The following is a 23,005-nucleotide window of genomic DNA, read 5'->3' as shown; positions in this document are numbered from 1 at the left end:
GTGGTCGCAGGTCATCTGCGCAGGTTAGGGGTGTCAGTCTTCCCCTACCTAGACGACTGGTTGTTGAAGGCGGGCTCGCCCCAGACAGTCGTCAGCCACCTCCAGATTACGGCCGACCTCCTGCATTTGCTGGGGTTCTCCATCAATGTGCCGAAGTCGCACCTTTGTCCCTCTCAGAAGCTCCTCTTCATCGGAGCGGTTCTCGACTCGGCGCAGTTTCGGGTTTACCCTCCCGAACAGCGGGTTCGGGATATACAGTCTCTGATTCCCATCTTTCAGCCGTTATCCCGAGTCTCGGTCAGGTTGACGCTGCGGCTTCTGGGGCTGATGGCCTCCTGCATCCTTCTGGTGCATCACGCCAGGTGGCCGATGCGGGCTCTGCAGTGGGACCTGAAGTTTCAGTGGGCCCAGCATCAGGGCAACCTGTCCGATTATGTCTTGATCTCGGAGGTCACTGCGAGACAACTGCAGTGGTGGCTCACAGACCGCGACTGTGTCAGTGGCAGATCCCTCTCCCTACCCCACCCGGAGCACGTGGTTGTGACGGACGTGTCCCTCCAGGGCTGGGGAGGCCACATGAGAGAGGCGGAGATCAGACGTCTCTGGTCTCCGGCGGAGTCCCGGCTCCATATCAACCTTTTGGAGCTACGGGCGATTCGTCTAGCACTGAAGGCATTCCTCCCCTCTGTCCGGGGGAGTGTAGTGCAGGTGTTCACGGACAACACCACCGCCATGTGGTACTGCAACAAACAAGGCGGGGTGGGATCGTGGACCCTATGCCAGGAGGCTCTGCGTCTCTGGCAGTGGCTGGAACATCAGGGCATGACCCTGGTGGTTCAACACCTGGCAGGTTCCCTGAACGCCAGAGCGGACAAACTCAGCCGTCAGTGCATGATGGATCACGAATGGCGTCTGAACTCTGACATGGCGCAAGGCCTCTTTCAGCAATGGGGAGAGCCTTGGTTAGATCTATTTGCCACAGAAGAGAACGCGCAATGCCATCAGTTCTGCGCTTTGGAATTTCTGAGGCGGCACTCGCTCGGCGACGCTTTTCGTCGCAAGTGGAGTTGCGGTCTATTGTACGCCTTTCCGCCTATACCACTTCTGCTCAGAGTGCTGAAGAAGATCAGGTGCGACCGGGCCCAGGTTATCCTGGTGGCTCCAGACTGGGCACGAAGATACTGGTATCCCGAGCTACTCAGCATGTCAGTCGATCCCCCGATTCGTCTGCCTCTTCGGGAGGACCTTCTGTTGCAGCAGCAGGGGACGGTCCTGCACCCGGACCTGTCCAGTCTCCACCTACAAGCTTGGAGATTGAGCGGCGGCAGTTGAGGCCATTTGACTTGCCTCCCGAAGTCTGTGATATCATTCTGGCAGCCAGGCATCCCTCCACAAAGTCAGTATACGCCTGCAGGTGGAACAGATTTGTGGCATGGGGCACAGCAAAGGCTGTGGACCCTCTCTCTGCACCCCTTTCTGAAGTTCTACTCTTCCTTCTTTCCCTTGCCCAGCAGGGCTCTGCGCTGGGCACTCTTAAGGGGTACCTTTCTGCTCTTTCCGCCTTCTTAAGGCTACCTGATCAGCCTTCCTTATTCAAGTCCCCCATTGTAAATAGATTTCTGTAGGGCATCACACACATGTTCCCTCCTGTTCCCTTCGTGATGCCCCAGTGGGACTTGAATCTTGTACTCACTTATCTAATGTCTGCTCCCTTCGAGTCGCTCCATAACTGTCCTCTCCGTCTTCTTACCCTGAAGACTGCTTTCCTGGTTGCCATCACCTCTGCCAGGAGAGTGAGTGAGCTCCAGGCTCTTTCTTCTACTCCACCTTTCCTCTCTGTTCATCCGGACAAGGTGGTGTTGCGTACACGAACTTCCTTTCTGCCCAAGGTTGTCACAGCCTTCGACATCGGGCAGCCCATCACCTTGCCCACCTTCTTTCCGCCTCCGCATCCCTCGAAAGAGAAAGAAAGGCTCCACCGTCTGGACCTAAAACGTGCCCTCTCTTATTACTTGGATTGTACACGCCAGTTTCGGGTGGATGACCAACTCTTTGTTGGTTACGTGGGCGCGAAGAAGGGAAAGGCGGTACACAAGAGGACCATTTCATGGTGGATCATCTTGTGTATTCAGGCATGTTACTCCATGGCCAAAAAGGAGCCCCCTGCTGGATTGCGGGCTCATTCCACTCGTGCCACGGCAACAACAACTGCCCTGGGCCGAGGAGTCCCCTTACAGGACATTTGACAGGCAGCTACGTGGGCCTCGCTGCACACGTTCGCAAGACACTACTGCCTGGACAGTCAAGTCCGGAGGGATGGCTTCTTTGGCCGTTCCGTCCTCCAGGACTTTCTGGTGTGATATTGGTTTGCAGACCCACCACCGGGGTTGGTATTGCTGGGGTATCTATTCTAAGGTAAGGAATCTATCACTAACGTGTCTCTTTCAGATGCACAAGTTACTACTTGTGTAATGATATATCTGTAAGAACATTAGTTAGTGATAGATTCCTTACCGACCCACCCATTCTCCCCGTTCTGCGAACCGATAACTAGGGTTAAGGTCATCCCCTTTCAGGGCCCTAGTTTCATGGCACCAGTGTTGGTTCTATCATGGCTCTGCGTATCTGGCGCGGAAAAGCTGTGTATCAGAACTGACGTCAGCGCGCATGGGCGGCATCTAAGTACTCCGACGACGTAATTCCTGCACTAACGACGCCGACGACGGACGCGTAGCCGCAGACGAGGCCTACCGACGCGCAGGGGTATTGCTACTCAAAAATTTCCGGATCCAGTCTGACGCCTGGGGATATTCTAAGGTAAGGAATCTATCACTAACTAATGTCTCTTACAGATATATCGTTACACAAGTAGAAACTTGTGCGTTCGCGCTATACAAAACACTAAATAAATACAAAATCTAATCCAGTGATGACATACTGGAGCCACACAGGAAGTGCATGATTGGGCGCTCCACAAAGTATGTCAACTAGTCGTTGATGCAGGGCTGTAAATGTAAATGTAAATGTAAATGTATGTATGTAAATGTATAGGCATTTATATAGCGCACTACTTACCCGGAGGGTCCCAAGGCGCTTCGACCGCTGCAAAACCCTTCCTGGCTTCCCTGAGAGATGGTCCCTTAATGGGTATCTCCAGGGTGAGACCAGGCATCCCCGGCGGTCTGGTGGGGCCGTTAGTGAAGATGAGGCAAGCTAATGCCCAGAGTTGCCGAGTGTGATCGCTGATCAGAGTGGGCACCGAGGCGAGAGAATTATCGAGTCCGCTGACCCTGGTCCAGAAACCTGCTGCGCCGGGAATCGAACCCTGGTCCCGGGCCGTCCTCTGCTCTCGGGTCTGCCGCCTCTAACCAGTGAGCCACACTACTTCACTTAATGCAGAGAAGTGCTAATTCCACAAGACCGTACTGTAATTCTTTGGCAACATAGTTCCAGAGAAGGGAATGACATCAGACCTGGGAAAAGCCAAGGCCTTCACCACCACCAGCCCACCACAAGATGTGAGCATGCTACAATCCTTATTAGGCATGGCGAGCTACTGCGCCAGGTACATCCGGTACTGTACTACCATAAGTGCACTCCCACGCGAAGTGACCAGGCAAAATGAGGACTTCACATGATCACCGTCAACATTACAGTGATAATTAAAGGTTTTTTTGGAATACCAAGTTGCTGGTCTTTTTCAGCAGGATGGGGTGGAAAATCCTAAGGGGCTCATTTAGAATGAGTCTGAGGGGGACAACAGCACTGCCATACGTTGCTGGTGTCCCAGCCCCACAAAACTCACAGCACCCCCTCTCCATTTAGAGGTGGGGGGGGACCTGTCAAGTTTTCCCCAGCACATCCTCAGCTAACTGCACCGTTGGAAACCCCGGGCCTAGCAACTGTCCTTCACTATACCACCTTGCCATAGTGACGTTAGACCCGCCCAGAAAAAAAGGGGCTACCATCACTCGTTTTCCGTGCCTGGACGTGACCCAAACAGGAAAAACTTACAATAGTCCCCACGCACTGCTAAAAAAAAAACCCTCCCTTTATCATGAAAACTAAAAGGCATGCTGAGCAGTGCCACCAAATCTGGTGCCTGCTCGTCATACTATTCTGCCTCCAATGAATTTGCTACGCCGTCAGTTGCACTGTAGGCTGTGAGCTGGTGACCAAGCAGAAGAGGTAGGAATATGATTGGGGTGGAGGGATGGGGAGTGCGTTCTCTGTCAGAGGGCAAAGCCCAGGACTTCTGCGGATCTGGCAGACTGTAGGCCCCTCCCCTTGCCAGGGTCTGAATGAGGCCCTAAGTTTGCTGACATTGATATTACATGTGATTCCGTTTTTCTTGCCGCACGCTGGCACCTCGTCAACGATTTTGGTGAGACTCTACCAGTATGCCTCATAAGTTCACGCCCTTTTATTTAGCACATCTTCCTCCCTTAACCACATAATTTTCTATTTTATGTTGGCAAACTTTATATCTACTTCCTGTTCGTTCTTACCATAGCTACCTGGAACTCAAACTGCTCAATACCGGTAGGTATTTTACCCCCTGCAGGGGCAATGGGAGCGTCCACCTATCCGCTACAAACCATTCATAAAACACTGCATCGAATCCGGGAGACAAAGACCAGTGAGCCGTCAGCAGAGAGTGCAAGCTGGATGGATACAGGCACCTTTAGTCCACACAGAGGGGGAAGGATATGTGGCAGTTAATAAAAAAACGACATCAGACAACAATATTCGGTCACAAATGTGACCTTGGCAGTGTTCCAGCGAGTACTGGTGTCTAATTGGCTACATAGACCACGTCTGCATGTGTCCTTGGTCTCCATAAGAAAGTATTTTCTGGCACATTCTCCTTTTACGTCTACAAAGGCTCCGTTTACCACATGCGAATGAATGAAGCTGTCTGTATTTTCTTCAGGAAAAAAAAAACCAGAGGGTTTGTCTGTTTAGACCAATTATGAGGGGTTCAAAGGGGAGTTTATAAAATGCAATTCTCACCTCCTCGCGTGTCAGTTGGAGCACTCCATCTTTGTTTTTGTCCAGGTCGCGGCATTTCCCTGTAAAGTAAAAAAAAGTGTTAGCCGTGTTCATTTGCTTCGTGTTGTTTCCAATCAGGACTTGATGGAGCACTGAAGACGGATTGGGTTGGTCTCAGCTGTACCACTGGTTATCTTTGAGGGGGCTTGGCTGAGTGAGCAGGGAGTAGGCCACAGTGCTACAAAATTCATAGCGAGTACCAAAGTCAAGATGTGGGGGCACTGGGAAGCTGATTGTAGGCGTTGCCAGAACTGATATAGCGCGGAATGCGTCAGCGCAGAGTAGATTTGCATTAACCCAGATGATGTCTACCAGGATGAGGCCTGAAACGAGTGCTATGTGAAGAAGATGGAATTAGGGAAGTCCTTTCTGAGTTGTGGGGGTGATTTAGGGGCAGATTTACAAGCCCCTTGAGCCTCATTTGCGCCGCCGTCGCGTCACTTCAGTGACGCAGCGGCGGCGTAAACCATGCGCCACGTTGCACCCTATTTACAACGTGACGCATCTTTGTGACGATATTTCCGCCAGGGGTCCCGCGTAACTGTTCTAATCTAACATTTGCAGCAGGCCTTTGTGATTCACTTAATGTGCAATCCCACTAGGTGGCACCAAATACTGTGATTTCTCTTTTAACAATGCATGCATGTGTTTCCTTTGTGAGACCTGCTTATTTAGGTCAAAAACAAGGGAGGGGCCCAAAAAATATTTACACCTCCCCCCCCAAAACTACCACAACAGCTACTAACATGCCTACATGTGCCAAACTGCCAGCAGGCAACGCACGTTTATATTGCACTTTACTATCACCATGCAGCAAACTCCTCATATGGCCCTTACTTTGGAGCGCAAGCATTCTCCATGGACTGACCGTGGGGCTTCCCAGCTCTGCCATGTATAACGGGCTGGGAAAATGCCCTCTTACAAATTCCTTGTGCTAGAATTGTTATGCAATGACGCTGAACTATTTATTCCTATTTTCAGATTTATTTTTTATCCGCAAATTCCTTTTAATCTCCATACTTTGCCAGAGAGGGGGTCTGGGTGACCATGATGTTCCTGAGTTGACATCACAGTCCCTGCTCTTCCCCCCACATTAAAAGAGCAACTGTAGCTGTTAATAAAAATCGAAGTATGACCTTGCTACACGTTTTGGACCAGATACGAACATTAAGAATAGTAATTTTCAAATAGCATTCTAACATTGGTATGAGTCAGCTGGATAATCTTCGTCCCATTTCCCTCCTGCCTTACTTTTCTAAAAAGGCAGAGAAGGTGGTAAATATCCAACTGACCGCTCATATTAATCACCATAACTTTCTTCACCCTACTCAATCGGGCTTCCGTGCCCCTTATCCACTGAATCGGCACTGCTCTTATCTACTGAAACTATCCGTAGCCATGTAGATGCGGAACAGACGGATGCTCTAGTCCTTTTAGATCTCAGTGCCGCATTTGACACTGTTGCCCATCACACGCTACTTCAGTGCCTTAGGGAAGGAGGCATGGCTGGTAGGGCGATGGAATGGTTAAGTTTCTTTCTCTCTGACTGCAGTTTTCAGGTGCTGCAGAAACCTTTCCTCTTCAAAAGCGTCAAGCTAGACCAAGGGGTCCCTCAGGGCTCCATACTTAACAAGACTCTCTTTGATCTCTCCATTATCCCCCTGGCAGAGATTGTAGGGAAGTTTGGAGTCAGTGTGGTGTCATACGCTAACAACACCCAACTTGTGGTGACTGTTACTCAAGACTCTGAGGAGGCAGAAATAAATTTCTCAACGTGTCTTCAAGAGTTGGCGTCATGGATGGCCTTTAATTGCCTTAAACTTAATGGCAATAAAACAGAGGTTCTAGTGATAGGTAAGGCTCCCTCGATTTGGTTCTCTGTTTGGTGGTCTCAGACCTTGGGTCCAACCCCATCACCTAAGGATCAGGTAAAGAACCTGGGGATGTAGCGGGATACCAAACTGTCTTGTGAAACTCATAGCAGGTGAGTGATGGGAAACTGCGCAGTCTCCGGAAGACCTTAGATATGCTCCCTGTGTCAGCGAGGACAACGATGGTCCACGCCCCTGTGACATCTCGTTTGGACTACAGAAATGTTCTTTAACTAGGAGCAAATACTAAATGTGTTCAGAGACTCCAGCGCATCCAGAATGCGGCTGCGCATCTAGTTTTAATGCTTCCGAGGAGAGCCTCATCCAGCAAGGCCCTGGATTCCCTGCATTAGCTCCAAGTGAGCGAATGTGCTCTGTTTACAGCTATGTGTTTCAGTCACCGCATTCTGCAGAAGAAGTGCCCCTCCTATCTGCATGACCTTCTCACCCCGTATGTCCCCATGCGGGGTTTAAGATCTAGTGGGATGGGTCAGGTCAGCATCCCGACCATCAAAGGAGCTAGGATGGGCAGGCGCTCCTTTAGATTTTTAGCGGCCACACACTGGAATAAACTTCCGATAGGGCTCCGGCTGGAATCATCGGAGACTATTTGTCGGAGAAAGCTCAAGACATGGCTTTTCCCATGAGGTAACTCTTCTGTTTGACAACTTTCTGCCTTACCTATTGCCTGAAACGGGCTCTTGTCGCAGCGCTGGGACACACTAGCTAGTGTGGCCATGCGCTTTATAAATTTGTTTATTATTATTATTTGTTTATTTTAAATAGCGATTTTATCCGAATTGCTATTTGGGAACCCATATTCTTAATGTATGAAACTTTTGTTTTTTTAGTGGGAATTCCTAGTCAGTCGCAAATCTACTTACCTCATGAATAATAATGAGGTAGGTCACAATTTGTGGCCCATTAGGAATAACAGCCATCACCGTGATGGTGGCTGCTGAGGTCTGTAGACCACCATGTCTCTGATTGCTTTTAAATAAACCAATATATATATTTAAATACAACCCGTTTTTCTTAAATTGCAACTTTCATTAATTAGGAGGAGGCAGTGGCCCATGAGACTACTATCTACGCTTACATAAAAAAAAATTCTCAAAGGGGAAGGAGTCCCTTGGAGACCCCTCCCGGTTTGTGAATGGCATACCACCTCCTTTGAGGAGGTAGTAAAGCATTACTGTTTTGCAACCAGAATTCGGTTGCAAAACATTAGAGCATTCATAAAGGAATCACCGTTGGAACCGAAGCCCTTGAACACGTCCCTTCCAAATAGTGATTCCTTATTGCAATTGCATTGATATAGTGCTTACTACCCCTAAAGAGGGGTCTAATGAATTCTTAAACCCATTTAGTGATCCGGTAACATGTTAGATGATCACTTAATGGGTTTAGTACATTTGAACAAGCCATTTGACAATCTCAAATCCCATGATTTAGCGCATTGCAGGCTTTGTGACTGCTAAAAAACTTCATACATCTGGTCCTTTATCGCTACTTTGGATTGAGACTACTGCAACAATCCCAGGTTAATGCACAGAATTGCTGCAAAAAGGTTTCTTCTAGCAAAAGCAATGCAAACACATATGGAAAAATGTGGCAAAACTGTCACTGTAAGTCATTCCCCGTAAAAGTGTGTAATATGCTAGTGGGGATAAATTAGTGGTGAGGGATTTTTGCATGCACTACTGCACAAATGGCTTGGTTACTGTGCTGGGGTGTGTTATGTGTGAGGTTAGGGTAACACGTAAAAATTGATTTTGCCCCTACATCCGTAGATACCCCATTTTCAGTGCTATCCTACCAGACTGCACAGGCTGTCTGGCGGGGAAGGACCTATTGTGGACTTACCAAAACCTACAGTGGGCTAAGAGCCCACCCATTTCTTATCATTGGTTGGCTTTACTGTCACTCTGTTGTTTGCTTCTTATTTGATGGCTTGCCATCCCCTTCTGTTTGTTCCTCCCCTGGAGTATATCCTCTTTGCCATCTTTTTGACTGGTGGGCTTGTAGCCTTTCACAGTTCACATTCAAGGAACTACTTTTTTCTTTCAGCACTCCATGAGAATGTGTGTGCTTTCTAGCTCTCTCCCTCATGTGCTGCTTCCCTTGTACAATTACCCGCCACCCCCTTGTGTGCTCTGTGTTGCTCTCTCCCTCAGATGCTGCTCTCTCTCCTTTGCCTCCCCCTGAGCCTCCACACTTCATATTGCTCTGTTCCCTGTGTGCTACCATTTGCTGTTGGATGCTCCGCTACATCAAAAGTTCTTTTTGCACACTTCATTTGTTTTACAGATCGAAGTGGCATCAGCCACCATAGATTGGTCAATTAACATAATTAGCCCCCTGCCATACTGTAACTACTTACATGGGAAATGCATGCATGCACGGTGATGCATGCATGCACCTAGAGCATGATACAACTTTCGCAGCAGATGCATCATCACACCTTTTTAAATTTCTTCTCTATAATTTTTGTTCCCAGAGAGCCGGCCCAGCCGTCACGAGCACTTGGCAGTGCCCACCACTCCCCCTCCTTCCTGGTGCTGCAGTGTCAGGATGGTAGGCCACGCCTCTTCCTCGCAGCCTGCAGGGCTAAAAATAAAATTATAATAACAATTGTTGATTATCATTTTATTTTTGTCCTTTGCCGGCTGTCAGCAGGAGGGGGTGATGCTCCTCTGCCATAGCGGATGAGCAGCCTCTGTTTTGCACCACTGCTAAGGCTCACCAACATCCATTTGATTTCAAATGTGGGATAATATACGGAATGCGCAGTCAAACCTTTTTAATTTAGTAGGGTAACTGATATACTTGAATTATGTTGATTTTATGTTAAATGTCATTGAATGTATTTTTCTCTCTGATTATTGTTGCTTTTATGGTTGTGTCATGCAAACCGAATAAAGCTTTCTAAACTGAACTGAACTGATTTCAAAGTTGTGAGGAAAATGACTAACTTGCGTTAAAAAAAATGGACATCGATTTTTACGACTACCTGTCACAGCAAATATATTGTCAAACCGATGCAAGGTTAGGCCTGGAAATGGGATTTCTACAATACCTAGCTCACATAGTAAACTTACCCCACACCATTACAATTGAAAGCTCGGTCAAGAGAAAGTGCAGGCTGCAACATTTACGCTAGGAACTTTGGGATAGATCTATCAAAGGGTTTTCCCCATTCTGTGCCTATGGGAAAATGTTCTCTGCTTTTCAGATATCTAAGTAAAAGAAACAGTTAAACATACCATTAAAAACGCCTATAGAGGAGATAGTAAAAGCAACATTTTAAATAATTTGACAGTCTCTCCTAGGATCACACTATAAGACTTGACTAGGGCTCTTACTGAAGGTTGTTTCAAGCAGCACCAGACAGGATAGGAAGCCTTTTAAGCTGATCCTCAGCAGTTCATCGCCGTATCTCCTGGTGATGATTTCCGTCAAGCGGTTGTTCAAGTGGAATCCTGGCGGGAAATGAGACAACAACCATTTACCACCTCAAGAGCAATACCATCTGTGGTAACGAAACTTTAGGCTCCTGAAACCAGCATATGCAGCATCACAACCCTCGTTCAAACACTTCTGTAACGAGTTTGCTTCGTCCATACGGTTCTTTGTCTTTACCTGTTTCTTGTCCCCTCATTTTCTCTCTCCTGGCCTTCCTTTGTCTGTCTTTGACCTACTTTATTCTTATTCAGAGTTTGGAAACTAGCACAGGTTGAGGAGCTATACAAGAATCAAGTGCAAGATACCACATCAAGACTGAACTCCAGGGTGTCTTCATGGAAAGAGTGCCCATGATGTGACCATCACTGAGGAGATACTCCCACTGAACCTGAAGTATTCGCTCTCTTACACGGTGTCTCCCAAAACCCCTCGGCTGCCCTCATGTGTTACCTGCAGCCTTCAGAGCCAGTCGAATCTCATAGGCGTCCATTGATCCCGACTGATCGGCGTCATACAAGGAGAATATGAGCTGCAAGATAGAGGCAGAGCGTTAGCCAAAGGTAAACAACCATTGTGTAACGACATCTGATCCCAACCCAAAGAGGCGGCTTGGTTCACTAAAATATGTTCCCAGTCTCCGCTAGTGTTGAAAAGGGCACATTTTGGGCACAGGTGAATTTTTACTTGGGTGTCACTAATGCAGATAAAAGAACATCAGTCATTGGCATAGGAAGACACTGAATCCGCACTCGGCCTGCTTCCTCTTTCCCTAATGCATTCTTGGATAAGGCCATGGGCGGAGCAGGGGAATTCGCAGTGTGGACAGGGGCAGGACATCTAGGGTACCAAGGCATCATAGATAAGCGGCGACAAACCTCTCGTTTTCAGTACATGATCATTTTGACATACCTAGGAAGCAAAAATGATAACCATTTGGTAATGTTGGGTCTAAAGGTAAGGGTCATTAGCTATGTTTACTGTAAGCATAGGTAATGAGCACAGGGCACAGGTGCAGACCATGTGCCTAGTGCCCACTGGATGCTGCTGCAGGCCATGGCCAATGGGTACTAAGTACTAGAATCGGGCACAGGCCATGCAAGGTGTCAAACAATGATGAGGCTTAAGCATGACCAGAGATTACCACAGGCACAAATATTTTGGCTACAAGGCATGTCTGAAATGCATGAGCTGTGAATTCGAAGCTGTACATTTCGAGGTACTAAAACACCATAGCTCAGGATACATTAGACATTCCAGGAGAATTCAAAGTCCTTTTTGGACTGATTTATTGAAGTCTTTGACTAAAGTTCACCAGATTACAAAGATGCCCCTAGGATGCACATATGGTTATAAGTATGAAGTTTGGTGAACACTGATTAAGAGTTTCATAGTTTGAAGCATAATTTGATGGTACAGCGTAAGTTCTACTATTGAAATGTGCTCTTTTTTTACTCCCATCGATACCGTACCTTCTGTCAGCTTACCAAGAGTTTACAGTGGGCCTAAAAATGTCCATTGCTTACTGAGGTTGGATTTATTGTCGCCCTCATTTGCTTGCTTCTCATTCGCAGGCCTGCATTGTCCACATGGTGTCTGTCTGTCCGTCCCTTTAAGAAGTGCATCTTTACTTGTGTCCTTCTAATACTCACTGTCTTTTGGGAAAACGCCTCAGCACTCCATGAGAGTATGTGTTCTCAAGAAGTCGTTGTGTGCTTCTATCTCCACTCCATGCTTTGTGTTAGTCTCTATTTACTTGTTGCTCTCCCCCATGCTCCATGTTGCTCTCGCTTGCCCATGTGCTTCTCTACCCAGCAATGTGTGTTGCTCTCGCATGTTTTTCTCCCTTTGGCCCCTGTTGTTCTCTCCCTCGTTTGCTTCTTCCCCACACTCCTTGTTTCTCCCATCATCGTGCTCTTCATTTACCTTACTCCCCCCCCCCCCCCACACACACACACCTAGCCTAACCCGCTCCTCTGTTACTCCCTCCCCGTTCCAATTTCTTTTAATTACAAAATGTGAGGCGGGGCAGACAGCAAATTGCTGCCGGTTCCTTCTGCTTTAGAAATTGAAGCCCTTTGCACATTTTTATCATAAGATTTTTCAATTTAATGATCTGTGATTCATCGTTCCCTTTTGTTTATAATTCAAAACTGGATGGCCATATTTTATTCTTTCAATTTCCTAATAATTGACCGGAGTTTAATAGTTTTCGGAAAATGTATTATTATGTTAAGTTTATATACCTTTCTATGGCAAAAATCTAACAGAGTCTACACATGTAAGAGTCAAAACATTAATGAAGGTCCTACTAGTATGTGAGGAACTTACTTACTTTACGTTTAACTTTTGCATAGGTCAATGCGAACCAACAGGGTTTCCCAGCGCTAGGCAAACACAGGGCAGAAACCAAAGTTAAAACAGCCAGCTTTTTAGAAGTTTACGAAAAACTCAGAAGGATTTACAAACTCTCAAAGAGAAAGGTAGCGAATTCCTTAGTTTGGGACCCAGATAAGAGAAGGATCTCCCACCCTGTCGGGCCCTTCTGAATCTGGGAACAGCGGAAAGATTCAGATTTTTTTGAACGAACTAGTCACCTGGAGTAAAAAGGTGACACCAAGGATCTGAGATAGAGTGGACCCACGTTCGACATAGCCTTGTACATAAAGCACAAGGCTTTAAATTGGACTCGCTTTTCATTGGGGAGCCAGTAAAGGTCACTTAGGAGATTAGAGGCAGAGGATTGCTTGGGTGGCTTTAAGATCTCAGTAGCAGCCACTGTGGACATCATGAATGATTGTGTGTCCAAGGGTTAGCCGTGAGTGTCTGACTGAGAAAAAGATATGGGAAAGGACCGCAGAACGTTAGACTCAGACTTCCAATGCATTTGTAGGTGTTCGCAATCGGTAGAGGGATGAGTGATTCCCTGACTAAAAGATTGTGTACAATGATACCTTTGCACACCATCAGTATACCCCAGGAAGCATATCCAGAATCCCTCCCACCAGTTTTAAGCCAGCTGTGTCCCACAACCGCACAGCACATCAACAGTGGGCATGCTAACACCACATTTTGGCACTATGACCCTCCCAACTGCAGCGTACAGGGATGTGTGGCCCTTCTCCCTCAACTGTGTCTTCGCCGGCTGACTGGGCATTATTCAGTGTACTCTTTACAATACCTTGCATGTGTGAGTATGCCACAGAGGTGTTTCGTGAACATTCCTGTATCCCATAATTCAACCAAAACTTACCTCCCAAGACCGGATCTTACTCCAGAGCTGTTTGAACTCACTCAAGCCCAGCTTTCCATTTCCATTGACCTGATCAGAAACAATGAAGGAAAACAATAATGTGCCTAGACCGCAGATGACTGCCCAGAACAGCAATCTGTTCCCAGCGGGTTACTTCTGGCCTGTTGGCAACAATGAATCACAATTGTGGGTGTTGTGCCTTGGGTACAGACGGTGCCAGGTGCACTCACTCACTGAATGGTTTCTCGCGGTCTCTCCGTATGTACATTCACTCACACTTGACCACTGTGTAAGCCATCATTCGCCACTCGCTGAAATAGATACGCCTTTTCAGAATGACACAATAAAGAGGAGACTTTGTTGTAAGAAAGACGTTTCTCAGTTGGGTACTCACACCTTTTTCAGAAAGTTCTTGTTGAAATATCATTTTCTGGCATAGACATGAACAAATAAGATTCCCAAAAACAGAAAGCGAAAGATCTTGATCTCCCTCTGAAAGGAGCTGATTTGTTGACTCAAGACTACCCGGGCTAATTTGATGTGTATATTTGGTAATTTATTCAGCAAAGGATACATCTACAAGGGCTATGGCCAGCTGGCAGGAGTCCGGGGGGAAGTTTTCTGTCTTCTCCATATAATCTATTAAATCAAAAAAAAACAAGGAAACTGACATATGGAATTGCCCTGAGACAAACAATGAAATATTCTTCCGAGATAAGCAATCTGCTATATGACATTGTTATGCAACATGTTCTAGCCTGCAGTGGTAATCTCAGGGGACAGTTACTCACATGTATGACGCCCAAGAGACACGCTCTCAATTACCCAGCATTCCCATGAGACAAGAAATCCAACAAAAGGTATTAACAAGGGATAAGCAAGCCTTTTTTAATTACATTCCTTTGGGATGAACACTCCAGTATTTGACATTCGTATGAGACATGCATTTAAATATATGGGATTCCTATTAGATAAGCCCCAGATATATGTAATTTCCCTAACTCAAGCTCTTCAATATCTAGCTTTAAACTGAGACAAGTGCCCAGATACATGATATTCCTATGAACCAAGAACTTAGATGCATCCAATTTCCAAGATATGAGGAGCATGACCATTTTCTTAATCCATACATCGATGGTAGGGTCTGCAATGCGCAGACGCAGAGCTCTTCATCTTCCTATAATGCAGCTCTAAACTCAGCAGCCCAAAGCTTTGGGAAACAGGCTGTGGGCCACTGCCGTCAGTTGTCTATCACTTCCTGCTTTTGAAATAACCACACACTATCTTTGCCAACTTCTCCAACTACATCATAACTCCAGCATTTGTCATGACCCTTCTTTCCTCCATCCCTAGCTGTTGCTTCTCAGGCGCATTACCATTATTGAAATACACTTGACGCTCACATATATCACCCACCAACACCACCTACACAAACTTAATCCTGGTCCTCCTTTTTGTACTGAAACATTACCAGCTTCCATCCTGCACTTCCTGATCTGCATACCTTGCACAAGTGTTCTTCTCATTATCTGTTCCTAACCACTCTCTTGTGTTGTGATGATCCAACAAAACAGAGAGATGGATAGAGCACACACTTGGTTCATACCTCCCCAATATTAAGGTGACCATCTCACTCGATCTTGATATTTGTCTATTTTTGCCTCTAGCAGCCCATAGCTTAAGAGAGGGCTCCATTTGTAGCACTTCAGGCAACTTGTTTTGGTTATCTGCATTCAAGATGAAATCCAGACCCCTTCTGGGTTACCTTAGCTGTCCCAATGACCTAAAAGTCTTACCTTGCGAAAGGTTTTTCAACAAAGTAAAGAGTCCGAAAGTTAAAGGAGTATCTCTTAATTTTGCACATGCAGCGCACATAGGTCATTCTTGAGATCTGGCCAATACAAAAGAGCAATCCCTGCATCTGGTGTATTGAGAAGAGAGAACAAGAAAGTCCAGGCTTAGAAAAGAATGTGAATGGAGTGAGATCCAAGAAGGCCATGCTCTTCTAATTGTGTGAGAGAAGGCTAGTTTAGAAAGGCCAGGTTTGTAGCCAAGACGATTCAAGAGAAATCCATAAATGCCAGACTTTGAAGTCTGTTGTCATAAGGCTTATACTTTCCCAAGTAAAACGGTGCATTTGTTGGGGAACATAACCATCATAACTGTGCAAGACTGATTCCACGCACACCATTCTGACCTGTTGGCATAAGTCCTGCGAGCTCACAGTGCACCATCTTTATCCCTAACCTTACACTGTAACAAATGGATGTGCAACCTTTGAACATGCCAACCCTGACTCCCCAAGGAAATCATGGTAACAGATCTAGAACCCTTTCATTTAGTTACTTATACATACCCAAAGAGATACACAAGAAATACACAGTAAATCGTTTCAATATTTATTGAAGCATTGTGATTCTTGAGTAATATATTTGCTTTACAATAATCAAGAGAAAGAAACAGAATAATGTGATTAGCATTACGAGAATGGTGTAAAAGATAAACAGTTCAAACATTTTGCTTATTACAGAGAATGTATTTTTGCATACAAGTACTGTAATATATTGTACTCCTACCTAGTGTATTCTACCCTATCATCTGCCCAATCCCTGTTGGGTGATCTAATTCCTAGTTACCTGTGGGTGAGTATCATCAAGCTGCCTGCCTTGGTGTAGCACTGGACAGCATCCCTCGCATGAGGGAAACAGGAATCAGCTTAGCTGGAATTCCAGCATGGATCGACTTCTCAGTGCCAGCGGAATGTTCCACTGTCTAAACAAAGGCTTGATGCCCGATAAATAATATCACCCATATTACTATGCTGAAGCCACAGCCAGGCAGCTATTGTTTATTCTAATGTGATAGCTATGTCGCCAAGCGGCCAAAACAAATAACAACATCTTGCGTGATGACCTTACCCCTTGTACAGAATGTTCAAGGTGTTTTGATAGAGTGCCTACAAAGTGGTAGTGTAAGCAAAACTGAGTTCGAAGAATATTATCCTGCATGTGTACGCAAAAGAATGTTGGTCAAATGTCAGCGTGTTTAGAGAGAGAAGGCAACTTAAGAACATGAGCATGTAAAATGGTATTTCTTAACCGGGCCTAGTGTAACTATGTTATACTCTGTGTTGGGGCGATACTCAGAAATCGCAAGCATCTAAACCATGTTTGATTAGGTGGTAGGTGGCTAGATCACTGCTCCATTATCATAAGTGGTGAATTCCACTTCTGAACCTCACGCCGCCTCTTCATTCACCAGTGGTAAAAACATAAGACAGTGCAGCATGAGGAGTTCAGCAGAGTTGAGGGGAATCCTGAAAACAAGTAGGCAGTAAACCTCACCGGCTGGAGTCCTCATGCCATCCTAGCGCTTGGTAGCAAGGAAGACTGCTACAAGCGTGTCCTTGTATTCCTGCGAAAAAATTGCTTTTAGACCGTTTTTAAAATACTTTGTGTATAGTGTAATCATTTACTTGCTGTGTGCTGTGCTCGCTCACTCCCCGGTCCACCGCAGCTTCTAGCGCTGTTTGATGTGGAGGGAGGCAAGCAGCACTACTTCCTGGTTGCTCCATTGGAGGCGGCCATACTTGGTGGGTTGACGCGCTAGTCTCCCACTCCGCCTAACCTACTTAGTCCCTCGCTCAATCGCGCAGCGGTGACGCGCAGCGGTAGCGCCGCAGACGCGCCGGAGAGGCGCCAGAGAGAAGCCAGTCTGCGCCAGTCCGCGTCCAGACGCTTCCTGCTACCTGCGGTAAGATCTGCCTATCATGGCTGGGGCTGCGCCCACGATGGTGTATGACAGTTCCACACTCCATGCCCTACGTTATGCTACTAGTCCGGCCTGTGATCACCTGGTTCTGCCTACTCTCTCTGATTTTATCTGTAAAAACTGTAACTGGACTCCCTCAATTCGCGTCAACCGACGCCCATTTTCCGTTCAGGAGTGGAGAATGTTCCTACTAAACTGTAGGTCTTTTAATAAACACCAAATCGAATTACGTTTATTGATTGAGGAGCTCAATCCCCACGCCCTTTTCCTAACAGAAACCTGGCTTCAGGCAGACAACGATCCGGCCATTGTTGGAGCCATCCCTCCAGGATTCACTCTTAAGAGATTGGATCGCCAAATTGGGAGAGGCGGTGGATTGGCTATTGTTTATCGGAACAATTATAAGTGCCGTATCACCCCTTTCATTTCATCGACCTGCGAAAGTCTTCAATTTTCGCTAGAACTCTCCCCCACTACCACCTTCTCTGGCATTCTGATCTACCGTCCTCCCGGCGCCCTTAGTGATTTTATTACTAAGATCACTGAGTTGGCTGCCAGTGTCATCTTATCCTCACCTAATCTTACCCTGTTGGGGGACCTCAACCTGCACTTTGATGATCCTCTCGACAATGCCGCTAACTCGCTCCGTGCTAATCTTCAAGCATTGGACCTCTATCAAAAGGGATTCCATGTCACGCACAATAGAGGTCATCTTCTCGACACTGTCTTTAGTAATATCAACGACATCACAGTGGAGCCCCCCATCCCTTTACCTTGGATGGATCATTTTGTGATACCTTTCATCTGGCGCACTAATACCCTCCCCTCTGCCTACTGTCTCGCCAAACACCAAGCTAGGAAATGGTCTTATCTCTCCCTCCCTGCATGGGAAGCTGCTTTGGCCAGAGACCCCCCCGGGAAGGTGACGCATGCCAACATAGCAGCTAACAATTTTGACGGCTGGATTACCTCTACACTTGATTTGGTCCTTCCTGCTCAAAATAACAATCTTACCAAAAAACCAAAAGCAGCCCCATGGTATACCCCCGCACTTAGGAGTATGAAATTAGCTTGCCGTAAGCAGGAGAGAGCCTGGAGACAGGACTATTCCCAATCTAAAAAGGATGAATATAGAGCCAATATTAGGCTCTACAAACAGGAGCTAAAAGTAGCTCAAACCTCCTTCTACGACAGCAGAATTCAAGCAGCCGCCAATGCCCCTAGGGAAATTTTTAAAATTGTGAAATCCCTTGTTTCCCCCCCAGTTGAATGCCCCGATACTGAGGGCGCTCAAAACCGCTGCAATGATCTGGCTAACTTTTTCTCTCAAAAGATTCTTACAATCTACTCCTCATTTGAGGACTCTAATAACGAGCAGATCATTGCAGCGGTTTTGAGCGCCCTCAGTATCGGGGCATTCAACTCCACTCCCCCAACCTCTGATGCCTTGGCTTCTTGTAGGCTAGACACTATTCCTCCCTTGGACGCCCCAGCACTAGATAAACTGACTGCTAAAGTCACCTCTGGCTCTCCCAATGATCCAGCACCCCCAAACACTCTCAAACTGGTGATGGATACGATCCGCCCTATTATATTGGATGTCCTTAACACCTCCATCTCCTCCAAATCCGTTCCCCCGCCATGGAAGTGCGCAATGGTAAGAGCGCTGCTGAAAAAGCCCAATCTTGACCAAAGTAACTTGGCAAACTACCGTCCCATCTCCCTGCTCCCCTGGTTGAGCAAACTGCTTGAGAGGCACGTAAACAACATCCTAACGAACTATCTGGAGTCAAACAGTCTCCTGCGTGCCTCTCAGACAGGGTTCCGTCCGCGACATGGGACAGAAACTGCGCTTCTAGCGGTTACGGAAGAAGCAAGAGCTGTGCTGGACCAGGGTGGGAAAGTCGCGATTATTTTATTGGACCTGAGTGCCGCGTTCGACACGGTGAACCATGTCAGGTTGTTGCAACGACTGACGGACATGGGCGTGTCGGGCGCGGCCCTGGAATGGCTGACGTCCTTCTTGACCGACCGGTTCTTCCAGGTCTTTGAGGGTGAGGCAGTATCATCTAAACATTCTCTCAGGTGTGGGGTTCCTCAGGGCTCCTCCCTGAGCCCCACCCTGTTTAATGTTTATATGGAGCCTCTAGACAGGATAGTTCAACCCTTCGGTGTGCGTATTGTCACCTACGCGGACGATACCCAACTGGTGGTCTCTTTAGACCACGCGGAGGGTTCGTCCCACACCTTAGGTCCCTGTCTAGAGGCGGTCGCCAGATGGATGCATTCCTCCTGTTTAAAACTCAATGGGGAGAAAACAGATGTCATTCTGTTGGGGAATTCTTCCCCCTCCGCTTTTACATCCATCTGGCCACCATGTCTGGGTGAGCCCCCGACTCCCAAGCCCCAGATAAAGAGCCTAGGGATCTGGCTTGACCCAGCCTTGAATTTCTCAGTACAAGCCACTAAGATTGCAGCCACCTGTTTTGGGTTGATGAGGATGCTGCGGAAGGTGCTCCCTCTGCTTCCTTTTCAGGCCAGGAGGATACTGGTCCAGGCCCTGATATTGTCGCGCCTGGACTATGGGAATGCTCTTTTTTTGGGAGCCCCCTCCTTTGTCATCCAAAAGCTCCAAGTCACCCAAAACAGTGCGGCCCGCCTCCTCTACAATCTTCCTCGCCGACAGTCAGCCAGGGATGCCTTAAGAGAACTCCATTGGCTCCCTATTGCGGCGAGAGTGCAATTCAAATCCATGTGTATTTTACACAAGGCCTTCCATCACACTGGTCCCGCAATCTTGAAGACCTTGGCCACCCCCTACGTTCCTGTGCGTTCTCTCCGTTCTGGCTCCCTTCAGCTGGCCACCTCCGTCAGAGTCAAGAAGGCTCGATGGGGTGGTCGCTCCTTTTCACATACCGCGGCCAGGCTCTGGAACGCCCTCCCCCTATCTCTTCGGGAAATCACTAACCATCTTGCTTTCAGGAAAACCCTTAAAACACACTTGTATGCAAAAGCACACTGATCTGCCCTGCGCCCGCGCTAATAAAGTGTCAGTCATGAGCGCTACGAGGCCTCCGGGTAGATAGCGCTATACAAGTGTAATTTAATAATAATAATAATAATAATAATCCACACCTTTGTTTCTGTACCGCTGCCTGCCAGCTTTTACCTTGCCTGCATGCCATTTCTTCTAAAACAACAAGAGAGAACTTGGGGACAGGTGGCAGATGGGTAAAAGGGTTTTGGGGTATGGGAAAGAAAAGGGATGCCATACTAAACATGAGTAGCCACAGGGGAACTCCAGTACCAAAAGAAATTAAGTGGACAAGAACGTCATCAACACAGTGTGTATGAGGTGGAACTTCCTGTGGTGAAATCACCAAGAATCTGATTGGATGAGACCAGAATGGTCAGACTCTGCTTCCAATATGATGAACCAAGAGCAACAAAGGCCTCAATCAATATCCAATGTGAGGAGAAAAGACCTAAAGGCTTGGCGTTTTCTTGGCAGTGTGACTGGGCCAAGAATAGCAACGTTTAGGCTTTGCAGTCAGTTTAAGGGGGAGATCTGATAAATCTCTCATTTCACTATTTCCTGCTTTTTTGCGCCCAGGTTCCACATTATTGCAAATCTCTGACATGTTAAATTTGAACTGTTAGCAACTTCCTCGAAATGTGCAAATTATTGAGAACTCAGCTCTTTAATAGAGTCTATGATCTCTTGAGTTCCAGGTACCTGTTTTAGAGAATGATAGCTTGATGAAACACAATTAACTTTCATAATACATACATTTAGGCTGAAGAAGTAACTTGGTCATGATCTGCTGCAGAGCTGGTGCGCTGATCTGTTGTTCCTGTCAAGGATAGAAGACACCGCAGAAAAAGAAAGGACCATTATTCTAATTCTTGTTTAAAATAACTCACCTGATCAAGCCTGGTCATGAGTGCAATTATCTGTTTATAAGAATGTAGAACTGTGGAGTGTGGAATGGAGAGCAAATGTTCACTGCAGATTGACCTGATAGCTGCAGGTTTAGAAAACTTGGTAATAGAGTGAGAAACAGGGGTGCTGGAACTAGGCTTGCAGCAGTTCCTCAGTACCGCTAAAGCTGGAGTCAGATAAGAACAATAATGGAAAACAAAATGACCTTGTAATCAGTTTTATTGTCAGACAGCATTAGCTGTTTATTGAAATGCAGTGAAAGGCCAATGGTAATTACAAAGAGCCCCGAAAAGGAAGATGTTACTTCCCCTATAACTATCAGGTATTAGCTTGTTGTGCCTGTAGATCGCATGTTTTCTACACTCCTGTCATCTATTGTTGGATGTGGGTGTTTACAAGTTATTTTTCTTCAAAGAAGTCTTCTATCTTGAGAGATTTTGTGTCTCCTCCCTGAAACCCACAATGCACCAAGAAAAAGACTCCACCACAGACTATGTTTTTCCTCCCAACAGGTACGTGTAGTAAGCAAAGCAGAAGTGTGCACAGATGAACTATGAATGAATACCTAAAGCGAAATGGCAACATCTAAAGTTTCAGTTCATATCTGGGAATGTGGAAGGGTACATGTAAATCCACATAGTAGTATTTCTGTTTGTGGTACGTGCTGCTGTACATCGCATGCTATGCATAGGCTATGAAGGTAATAGTATAAGGGGTTTGGCCCAAGGCCCTGGACAGGGCTGTAGTAAACTAAGAAGGGGGGGGGGTGGTTTGTCCTAGCCGTCACATTCAAATGCTGATAAACCAATTTAACAGACTAAAGGCCACCAATTCACTTGATATGGACTATAAGCATTTATTTGCTACTTCGTTCTGTGCACTTTACTCCATATTTATTCATGGGTCAGGTAAGTGTAGATACGTTTCAATCAAGAACAAATTATTCATATTAAGGCAACAAATAAAACAAAGACATACAAACGTTGTAATGAAACAATATGATGTACCAAACAATACATGAAGCGTGACACATTTATCTAAACATTATAACACCAGTCTTAGGTCACAAACGGAGCAGTTACTGGGACAACCTTTAGCATCCACTTTGTGTAACAAATGCAAGAAGCTGCTACCCACAGGAAAAGAGAAAGATTAGACCCTGTAGTGAGACAATTCAAATAAAATGTCTACTGGGGAAAACGTAATTAAAAGCGAAAGTCTCACGTTGTGTAATGCCGACATGTTTCGATTCCCAAGGTGGTTTGTGGGATTCTCTTCAGGGTGTTGACTGGTTTATCTGATTGAATAGAGAAATACATTTGCACTTTGCAGGCGAGAAGAGACAGGTTAAAATGTGTATGGCACGATTTGTGCAAGACGAGTGGTGCTTTTACAAAGGGTATAAGAATGCTTGCTGTTGGTTAATATTTTCGCCATGCCGGCGTTGTTATCTTTAATGATTCCTTTCAGCGTTCAGTCAGTTCAACATATAGCTTGAACAGCGTCACACCGCTGCCAATTTCACAAAGAGCACACAGATACTGACCGCATTGCATCTCTTTACAATCGGCTGTGAAGGTCATCTAATGGTGTCTCATTCCCAGCTTTTTCTCCAGGAGAGAACGAAGTAGCAAATAAATGCTTATAGTCTAT

At 46.4% G+C, this 23,005-nt stretch overlaps 1 protein-coding gene across 1 annotated transcript in view; it reads right to left on the bottom strand.

Moving 5' to 3' along the window:
- The window catches only part of LOC147692465 (calpain-1 catalytic subunit-like), a 361,725-nt gene that overhangs the window by 17,816 nt on the left and 320,904 nt on the right, over window positions 1–23,005 (bottom strand). Inside the window, exons 15-20 of the mRNA XM_086938675.1 lie at window positions 21,200–21,263; window positions 14,213–14,277; window positions 13,639–13,707; window positions 10,839–10,917; window positions 10,289–10,405; window positions 5,014–5,072 (exon numbers count right to left, since the gene is read on the bottom strand). Coding sequence (XP_086794801.1) covers window positions 5,014–5,072; window positions 10,289–10,405; window positions 10,839–10,917; window positions 13,639–13,707; window positions 14,213–14,277; window positions 21,200–21,263 — 453 coding nt within the window. The remainder of the gene's footprint in view (window positions 1–5,013; window positions 5,073–10,288; window positions 10,406–10,838; window positions 10,918–13,638; window positions 13,708–14,212; window positions 14,278–21,199; window positions 21,264–23,005) is intronic.

Source organism: Lissotriton vulgaris, chromosome 9 (genome assembly GCF_964263255.1).
Source record: "Lissotriton vulgaris chromosome 9, aLisVul1.2, whole genome shotgun sequence".
Taxonomy (NCBI): Eukaryota; Metazoa; Chordata; class Amphibia; order Caudata; family Salamandridae; genus Lissotriton; species Lissotriton vulgaris.
Note: the sequence above shows the minus strand (reverse complement) of the source record. Positions and strands in the feature narration are given on the sequence as shown.